Source organism: Aplysia californica, unplaced genomic scaffold (genome assembly GCF_000002075.1).
Source record: "Aplysia californica isolate F4 #8 unplaced genomic scaffold, AplCal3.0 scaffold00506, whole genome shotgun sequence".
Lineage (NCBI taxonomy): Eukaryota > Metazoa > Mollusca > Gastropoda > Aplysiida > Aplysiidae > Aplysia > Aplysia californica.
In genome coordinates this window covers 515,512-525,567 of record NW_004797776.1, presented here as the reverse complement: position 1 = coordinate 525,567, position 10,056 = coordinate 515,512, and the positions used below count along the sequence as shown (strand labels likewise).

The 10,056-nt window shown below is 43.4% G+C and overlaps 1 protein-coding gene across 1 annotated transcript; it reads right to left on the bottom strand.

Annotated features, from left to right (window-relative positions):
- Positions 1-7,276: 7,276 nt before the first annotated feature.
- Positions 7,277-8,872, bottom strand: LOC101850107 (UDP-glucuronosyltransferase 2C1-like). Its single transcript, XM_005106020.3, has one exon. The coding sequence runs from the start codon at positions 8,870-8,872 to the stop codon at positions 7,316-7,318; it is 1,557 nt and encodes a 518-aa protein (XP_005106077.1). The 3' UTR covers positions 7,277-7,315.
- Positions 8,873-10,056: the final 1,184 nt, after the last annotated feature.

Here is a 10,056-nt window from a genome sequence, read left to right as displayed (position 1 = left end):
ACAATTTGCTTCAACCAAGACTTCTTCATTTGTTTTTCTAGCTGTCCATAGGATACGTAGCATGCGTCTTATGAACCACAACTCTGTCGCCACAATTGTTCTTTCCAGCTGTTTATTGATTGTCCATGCTTCGCACCGGCATAATAGGATCGGCTCGATGTAACTTTTCAGTACTCTTTTTCTCGTTTCCAGTGACAGATTGAAGTTTGTAAGTATCTGTTTCATTTTGTGGAACGTTGCTTTTGCTTGGCAAATGTGGCTTTTAATTTCGGTAATGACATTTCCCATTTAGACTACCAACACTAGAGGGCTTAAAATGCGTTAAAGTATGTTTATTTTGATTGTAAATGAACTAACCGCATATTATATTTTACTCCCCATCAACACAGTTTACGTACATTAGGAGGTCGGGTGATTTGACAGTAGTCTACAGCTAGCGCCAAACAGGGGACGATGAAATGCAACATACGAGGAGACAGACAGACAGTGATTCTTCATACAATAACTTTCCCCAAATGGGATTTGAACTCACGCCTTCTGAGCGCAATGGCAGTTAGCCTAGACGTACACCACAGACAAACATTTTAAACTAATAGCACAACCTCATATTAGATTAACCAACGATTTAGAAAATGCATGCCTCTGCTCAAAAGTAGGGTCTATACGATTTATTAACTCATCTTACCTCGACAGACTCCAAACCCCCCAGGGCAGTGCCACTGGCTGAAGTGTCTTTAGGCCATTCCCAAAGGGGGGACATTTCTCGTTCAATCATAGTAGAATTGTAAATGGGCTGACTCATGTCACGCTCGTAACTGTGCCTGATATACAACAGGGAACTGCTGCTTTTTCTGTCCTGATCCTTACTTTTGTCATTTCCTCTACTTCTTTTGTATGTTTGTCACTCTCTTGTGACCTGCTATTTTGGGGTGCTATGATAGTCGAAGCAGTCCTTGTGCTTTTGAAGCTAAAGAGGTGAGCAGTCTAAGTCTGATTCCCTGTAAAGACTTCTGTGTTGACATCCACCCCTTGGCGCTCATATGACCTTATGCAGTTGCGAGCGCCGCAAAACCCTCTACTATTAAAAAAAAAGACAGACTCCAAAACGTTCCGACACTTTCTCTGCTTCTAGTGAAGTATTTCCCCGTAAGCTACCATTTTACAGGCGCTCATATACTAAAACATAATGACAAATCTTTCGCTAACTGAACCAGATATACACGCTCCCACCATCATACATAATGACATGATCTTTCACATTCTGAGCCAGATTTACACTCTCAAACCATCATAAAGCTGTCCAAGTGGTTTTATGCACCCCGCATAATTTAGCAAAATTTGACAATTTTTTTGCATAATTTCTGATTATTTTCCTTCACCATTCTTTGCTAAAATTAACAAAATCGCATAATTTCACATTATCATTAATTTTTGGGCTCAATTTGCGTAACGTCATTAATTCAAAAAAAATTGTTTTGCATAAAACCACGGGAAGAGATAAAGAGAAAACAATATTTCTTTAAAATGTTTTCTCAAGGACATGATGTCGGGGACATATCGAGATTCGAACACGTGCCCCTCCGTTTCCGAATCTGGCAACCTAAAGCCAGACTACCAACGCTACACAAAGTCAAAGCACATGTACTCTATGTAAAGTCACGCACGACTGCACAAGAACTCCTTTGGTCAATCCCTTCTTTTTCAAATTACCTTTCCGGTCACTTGGAGAACGTATAGCGTGGCAGTCTGTTAGGCTCACATCTTTATCATTCTCATAATAATATTCCGTTTCTGGAAATTGAAGGGTAAAAAAAAAATGTCTAAGTCACTTTAGACTTTATAGGTCATTCCTAAGGAACGCCCCCACCCAAAAAAACAACAACAACCAACAAACAAACAACAACAATAACAACAACAACAAACAAACAAAAAAACTAAACAAAAAGACAACCAAACAAAAACCACCACAATAAAAACAAAATAAACACACACAAAAAAACCCCCAAAAAACCAAAACAACAACAACAACAACAACAACCCAGTAGGATTTAAGCATGATTTTATTTTTATATTACTGGGTTTGGGTAATTTGCATAGGCCATTATTTTGAATTACAGCCATTCAGTCATTCCATTCAACAGTTATGTTGTCAAAAGTGTCCCATGATGTGTGTCATCGCACTAAATGTTTTTGTCTCCACAAACACACATACTCTCTCTCTCTCTCTCTCTCTCTCTCTCTCTCTCTCTCTCTCTCTCTCTCTCTCTCTCTCTCTCTCTCTCTCTCCCTCACACACACACACACACACACACACACACACACACACACACACACACACACAAACACACACACACACACACACTTTCGGGAGCATTAATTTAGACGTTCTACTCTCTGGGATCACACAAGATGTGCAGATCTATTCGGAAATAGCATAGTACTTTTTTTTAAACATTTGACAGAAAGAACTAGACAAAGCACACAATTCAATAAGGACAAAATTCAGAGAAAGTAACGCTTTCTCCGGACTCATGTTAAGAAGCAAAAAGTATCCAAAAATGGAAAAACCACATGTGGAATAATGTACATTACATAACACCTCTATTATAACTGTTACGTAACGTATCGGGATTTAGACAGTACCTTTCTTTTACTCAGTAGTCACTTTTCGGTTACTGTGTACTAGAGGACAAAAATAAAACAAACAGCCCTTTTAATCGTGCGTTTCTTCACTCTCTCTAAATCTGTTTGTACCCACAAACCGAACAGCATTAAAGGGTGGCAGCGGTTAACAACGGTATTTAGTGTCATTTCTTTACTTTTTGAATCATGACTGAACACGATACGGATGTTAACGTTCATCAGACCGGTGAAACAACAATTCATCGCTGCGTGTCTCTACCCCCGCCGAATCCCTTTGATGGGAAGGCAGAATCGTGGCCTTGTTGGAGACAACCTTTCAACAGGTTTCGTTCGTGCACAGGTCTGCAGAACAAGTCACAGTCAGAGCAGGTCAGTACTCTACTGTACACTAGCCGACGACATCCTCACGACTTTGTCAGTTGAGGAAAGCACTGCTACATATTAATTATACTGAAGTGATAGAGGCGTTTGTTGACACTCAATTCGATGCACGCAAGAATATTATTTTCGCTGGAGCAAAATTCAACAAACACACTTAGTTACCGGGACAGAGTGTCGATATATTCATCCAAGACTTGCACAGGCTCGCAGATGACTGCAACTATGGAGCCCTCAAAGATGAGCTCATAAGTCTTAAGAGACAGAATAGTTGTCGGAGTAACAGCTCCAATTGAAGCTCAAACTCACCCTCAGCGAGGCTATACAAATAAGCCGACAAGCTGAAGCTCGTGATGAAAGCCAGACGCTCGTTGAGCTAGTCACAACAAAACCACACAACATGCATAGTACGTCGAGTGCTTCAAGGCTTCCGCACAAACCACACACTCCACACGCAGGTTTCAAGAGACCTTGTGGATACTGTGGTCGCTTCCCTAGCCACAAACGAGACGGCTGCCTTGCCAAGTCTGCAGTCTTTGGTTCCTGTGGCAAGAGAGGCCACTTTAAAACGCAGTTTGCCGTAGTCACCCTAAAGTTCAGAAAGTCGCAGTCAACCCTACTGTGTAGCTGAGGCCCCATACTTTTTAGGTTCCAACAGTGTGAATGAAGTCGACAGCTCAGATGAGTGGTCTGCATTCATCAAGTTGAACTCCACCCCAACAAAGTTCAAGCTTGATACTGGTGCTGTGGTCTGGGTCATCGGAGACAGAAGTGTGGACACAAGTCAACCTTTCAATAGCTGCGGCAAAATTCTAAAGGGCCCTGGTGAAACAACTATGTCTACTCTTGGCACCTTTGAAGCTGATATAAAGTTCAAAGAGAAAGCCATGGAAGAGACAATATTCGTATGAAAAAGACCTACCACATGCCATACACTCAGCAGGTCAGCTTGTGTAAGATGGGTCTCATTGCCAGACTCAATGCAGTCCACGAGACATCTTCTGATTTCAAACGAGAGTTCCCTGATGTCTTCAAAGGACTAGGACAATTGAAAGACCCATACACGATCAAGCTACAAGAAGGCGCTGATCCTGTGTGCTTGCACACAGCACGAAAAGTTGCACACCCTCTACTGCCAAAAGTCAAGGCCGAAATTGACCGAATGCTGGCTGAAGGCGTGATCTCACCCGTAACTGAGCCCACAGAATGGTGTTCCGGCATGGTTGTTGTGCCAAAGAGAAACGGCTCAGTTAGAATAGGCGTGGACCTCAACAGTCTAAACAAGGTAGTGCGACGAGAAGTCCATCCTCTGGCATCCGTAGACGAACAGCTTTCCAAGCTTACAGGGTCTAGGGTGTTCACTAAGTTGGTTGCGACGAGCGGATTCTAGCAAATCCCTCTCGATCCAGTCTCTAGACAGTACACTACCTTCATAACACCGTTTTAGAGATTCTGCTTCAACCGTCTTCCTTTCGGCACCTCCTCAACCGTAGAAATCTTCCAAATGAAAATGTGTAACTTTCTGGACGGTCTTCCAGGTGTCATTTGTCACCTAGAAGACATTCTCTCATACATGCACCTAATCAGGACGCTCACAATAAGCGAGTCAGACAAGTCCTGAAGCGTCTCCAGAGAGATCACGCTAAACGACAAGTGTGAATTTTCACAGCCATCCATCAAGTTTCTCGGGCCCATCGTGAACAACTCAGGCCTCAAGGTAGATCCAGAAAAGTGGACGCCATTGGAAAGTTCCCTCAGCCCAAGAACGTCACTGAGTTACAACGCTTCCTGGGTATGGTGAACCAGATGGCAAAATTCTCTCCTAACTTGGCTACTGCAACTGAACATTTGCAAGCATTGTTAAGAATACACATTGTGGACCTGGGGAGAACACCAAGAGGCATCTTTTCAATGCACCTAAGAAGTCCTCACCACAACACCTATACTGGCCTGACCGGGAGACTATCGTTGCTGCAGATGCTTCCATGTCTGGCCTCAGGGCAGTACTTCTACAAATCCAAGATGATGGTTTTTGCAGACCTGTCAGCTATATTTCTCGAGTTCTGACAGATGCAGAAAAGAACTACGCAGTCATCGAGATGGAGGCCCTTGCAGCTACATGGGCATCAGAACGCTTCAGTGAATACATCCTGGGCAAACAGTATACACTGGAGACAGATGACAAACCCTTGGTCCCTCTCCTCTCTGCAAAGGAACTCCACAAATGCCACCAAGGATCCAACGATTCCGTCTTAGGCTGATGTTTCGGGAAAGCATTACATCACTGCGGGCGCACTTTCTCGTGCGTCGACAATTCCGCTATGAGATGCAGTAATAACTCTTCGTTGATGAAGTGGCATAATTCGCACAACAGGCTATAGACAGCCTGCCTGCTTCACCACAGAGAATTCAAAATACCGTCTGCCTGCTGAAGAGCGACCCAGAAACGTCGGAAGTCCGGGAATACTGTACCTGAGGCTGGCCAGCATACATGCCTGAAAATCCACTTCTGAAACAGTATTGGACTAATCGTGATCATTTCAGCATTGTGGATGATATTCTTTTGTTTGACGATGGACTTGTCATTCCATGGGATTTGAGAATGGACATTCTGAATCGACTCCACGAAAGCCATCTTGGCATCACGAAGTGCCGAGCTGTAGCTCAAACTTGAGTCTGGTGGCCCAACACCACCAGTCAGATCGAGGACATGGTGAACAAGTGCAACACTTGTGCAAAACTTCGACCTGTCCAGAAGTAACCTCTGCTCCCGTCCTCGTTACCAGACCGACCTTGGTCTCGATTGGTCTTGGATCTGTTTGACCTAAAAGGTCAGACCTACATCATCGTGGTCGACTATTACTCTCGTCGGGTAGAGCTACGCTTACGCGAAAAGTTCAACAGTGCATTCGTTATCCATAAACTCAAGTCCATCTTTGCCACTCATGGCATCCCAGAGACAGCCGTGTCCGACAATGGCCCTTAGATTTCAAGCGCCAGCTTCCAAGCTTTTGCAAAAGAGTTTGGTTTCATTCACACCACTAGCTCTCCAAGATATCCTCAGAGCAATGGCGAGGCAGAAAGAGCAGTGCAAAACATTGAAGCTTCTCCTAAAAAAGACAACGATCCGTACACTGTCCTCCTGCTATACCGGGCTACTCCTCTACAAAACGGGTATGCCCGAAGTGAGCTCCTCATGGGAAGGAAACTCCAAACCAAAGTGACATTATGCAGGACAACTTACATTCAAGTTCTGTTGATATACTCTCTATTCGTCAAAGGGAGGAGAAGATGAAAGAGATCATGTGTTTGCAACACAACAAGAGACACGATGTCAAATCTCTTCCAGAACTTTGCCTCAGTTATTCTGTCCACATTTGAGACCTAGGCCGACCGGACATCGTTAACAACAGACTCCCCAATCCGCGCTCCTACACAGTGATCACTGAAAAAGGGAGCACCGTCTGCCGCAACAGAAGTCATCTCGTGGCTACCCCAGAGCCGACTACAACTACAACACCAGAGCCCGATGACAACACAACGTTTACAACACGGTTATCCGGGACTCAGAAAAAAAACGCCAGCGGCCCCAGCGCAGACACCACGAGTCAGCCGACACGGCAGAGAAATCAGAGTACCAACGAGACTAGACCTGTGACCGAATTTAGTTCTGTGCTCTAAATTCAAATCCAAGCCTCAAGAACTCTTCAAAGAAGTTTTCTAAACAAATGAAACTATTAGAGATCTATTTAAAATAGTTGATCAACCTTTGGGACAATAACTTCGAGGGAAGAAGTGGAATAATGTACATTGCATAACACCTATGTTATAACTGTTACGTAATGTATCGTGATTTAGACAGTACTTTTCTTTTACTCAGAAGTCACTTTTCGATTACAGTGTACTAGAGGACAAAAATAAAACAAACAGCCCTTTCGAGCGTGCGTTTCTTCACTCTCTCTAAATCTGTACCCACAAACAGAACAATATTACACCACACGCACCCTATTTACTGGATGAAAACAGAACCAAATAGAAAGTCCTCACAGGACAGTACTTTCATAGTGACAAATATGTCATATCTACAAAAGAGGTATGGTTTGAGACCCATCTGATGTCATATTTCGCTCAAGGACTTTTAAAGATCGAACATAGACGGCACAGTATTCTCAATTTGTAGGGTGGCTGCGTAAAAAAGTAGCATTGCGACTGTCAAATATTAACTTTCTAGCTTGCTTTTTTCGTGGTCATAAAGACTTTATGAACGCCCCCCGTGCACGCAAGAACATCTTAATTAATCTCTCTTTGATTTCCTCTTCTTGCCACAACACAGGCCACAGCAACAGCGACAGGTCTTGTACACCAACAGAACAAAAACCACTTTCACGACCGCTAAGAACACCAGAACGTCTAGCGCCAGGAACTGGTACATGGGCATGTTTTGACCTGTTGACCTCATGTAAGCGCCACCGTACTTCATCACGTGATCCAACCAGAATGCTGTCTCGTTGACCGGACGCTTATACAGTTCTTTGTACAGGTCCGAGGCTTTTTGTATGTTTTTCTTATACTTGTTATTCTCCAGCATTTCTCTCATCAGCGCTAGAAGCTCTATGTCTGTGACCTCACGGATGTCGGCCTTAAGACCAAAACCTTTGACCACGCCCCTTTGGGCATTGTACGGCATGTCGTTCCCAAAAGGCAGGCAAAGTGTTGGCACGGCGTGGTACATTGCCTCGTACTGTCCATTCAAACCGCAGTGGGAGACGAAGAGCTTGGTGTTCGTTTGCGCTAGGAGGTCATTTTGCGGTACCCAGGAAGAAGTGAGAATCTTACCCGGATCTGGAGACTGGAGTTTCACGCGCCAAATCACGTTCTGCTTCAGCTTCAAGAACGCCGACATCATCTTGAAGGAAATGTAGTCCGGTACCTCCAGAATGCTGCTTCCGAACGTAACTACAACCACGCCGTTCACAGATTTCTCCATGAAGCTTTTGAACGGCTCTTTGAGTTCTTCTGGGAGATTCACCGCTGTGCTTCCCACGAATTTAGTATTTGGCAGCTGCGGGCGAGCGAAATCTATAATTGGGTCGCTCTCAACGAGGGAAATTTCCGCTTGGGACATGATCTCCTTGGTAGATATTCTGGGCCGGTGAGGTGCAAACTTTGCGACGAGTTTGTCACTGGTTGCGTACTCGTGGAGAAAGAAGAGCGTTAAATGAACCACGCTATTCTTGAGACGTTGGATGAAAGTCATACCCTCTTCCAGAAAATCACCATTCAGATGCATTGGTGAGGAGGACAGACTGATGGGAACCCTTTGTCCAACATAATCGTGATAATAACACAAACACGAAAAAGGAACATTCAGCATATAGGGGAAAATGACAAAATCCCTAAGCAAAGGCTGCTTCATTAAAACAAACAAATCTGGCTTAATATCTTTGAATTTCGCAATAAGCTGTTTGTCTGACAAAAGCTGAGTCGCCAAGTCTTCCCAAAACTTGATAAATCCTGTGAAGTCTCCGAGAACCATAGACTGGTTCCTCCAGAATTTATCCACGGCCATAGCTGCGATCTTGTCGTCGAAGTGACCGAGATACTCGCCGTACCGTATGACGTTGATGCCCTGCACGTTGACGGAGTTGTCTTTGAGCATGAAGTCCGGCACAGGGACGTAAACGTCATGTCCTAGCGCGGCCAGGGCGCGGCCTGTGTTAGTGTATGTGCGCACGTTAGCGGCGTGAGGGGGAGAGAACAAGACAACTGTCTTGGCCTGGGTCAAGTGACGGTTGCCAGCCAATAAGAGTGTGACGGTCGCGAGGAAGGTGGTCATTGCTGTTGACATCATTGTGGCTCGAGCGTCAGTGGCACTGCTGGTGTGGCGAGTCCTGGGAGTGCATAAAAGGAAATAAATTTAAAGCCAAACCGTTAGGGAGAAAAACGATCCAAGACGAAACAATACAGATTTATTTGTGTGAACCCACGGCTACATAAAACGGTAAATTTACCCCTCCACCCTTTTTTCAGCGCCCCCCCCCACCTCCCCATTTCGCCTCCACATACATTATAACAAAATATAACAACAAAACAAACAATACACATCAGCAAAATCAACGTAACCTAAGGAAAAACAACCAAACTTTATCACTCATAAACAACAGCATAAAAAAGAAAACAACCAAACAAAAAACTCCAGCTAAAACTCCCCTACACAGCACTGAAGCTCATCAAAATATCCGCTCCATCTTTAATTATTTGAAGACAAACATTCTGGTCATCTGACACCGTTTGAAGGAGCACTGTTTTGGGAAACATTAAATTAATTTTAAAAAAGCCTGTCTTATTACCAATCTAGATTATGTTGTTCTGTTCTCCCACTATCTGATACTTTAACAAATGAGGTAACATCTGAAAAATACGACTTAGTTTTAAGTCGTTATTCTGATTTTCGTAGGATTGTTTAGATTTGCCGTAATATTGTCTTCGTCTTCTGCTAATTGGACATAATGTGTTCGCTACCTTGTTATCATACAGGGTCAAAAGCAGTGATGTAATTTTAAGACTATTCAAAGCTGAGATATCATTCTTGTTGAAAGCCACAGCCCTAAAAATGAACCCCCCAAAAAAACAAACAACAAAAAAACAACAACAACAACAACAAAACAACCAACAACATACAAACAAACAAAAAACAACCCCCAAAAAAAAACAACAAAAAAAAAAACAAAAAAACAAAAAAAACCCCCAACAACAACAACAAAAAACACAGGTAAACTTGGAAGGATGGACTTGGTTTTTCGACTCTCTACTACACGTGGAATCTTAGAATTTCCCAACAGGGTCATGGCCATTCAGCTACGACTCAAAATTCCCTACCAACTGAAAATATTAGGTGTGTCTCGCGCGCTCATATGACCTTACGCAGTTGTGAGCGCCGTAAAACACGTACCTATAAAAATACATACATACATATATAGATACATACATACATACATACATACATACATACATACATACATACATACATACATA

What these genes read in the sequence shown, in the direction of transcription:
- LOC101850107 (XM_005106020.3), bottom strand. Translation starts at nt 8,872, where the DNA reads ATGATGTCAACAGCAATGACCACCTTCCTCGCGACCGTCACACTCTTA.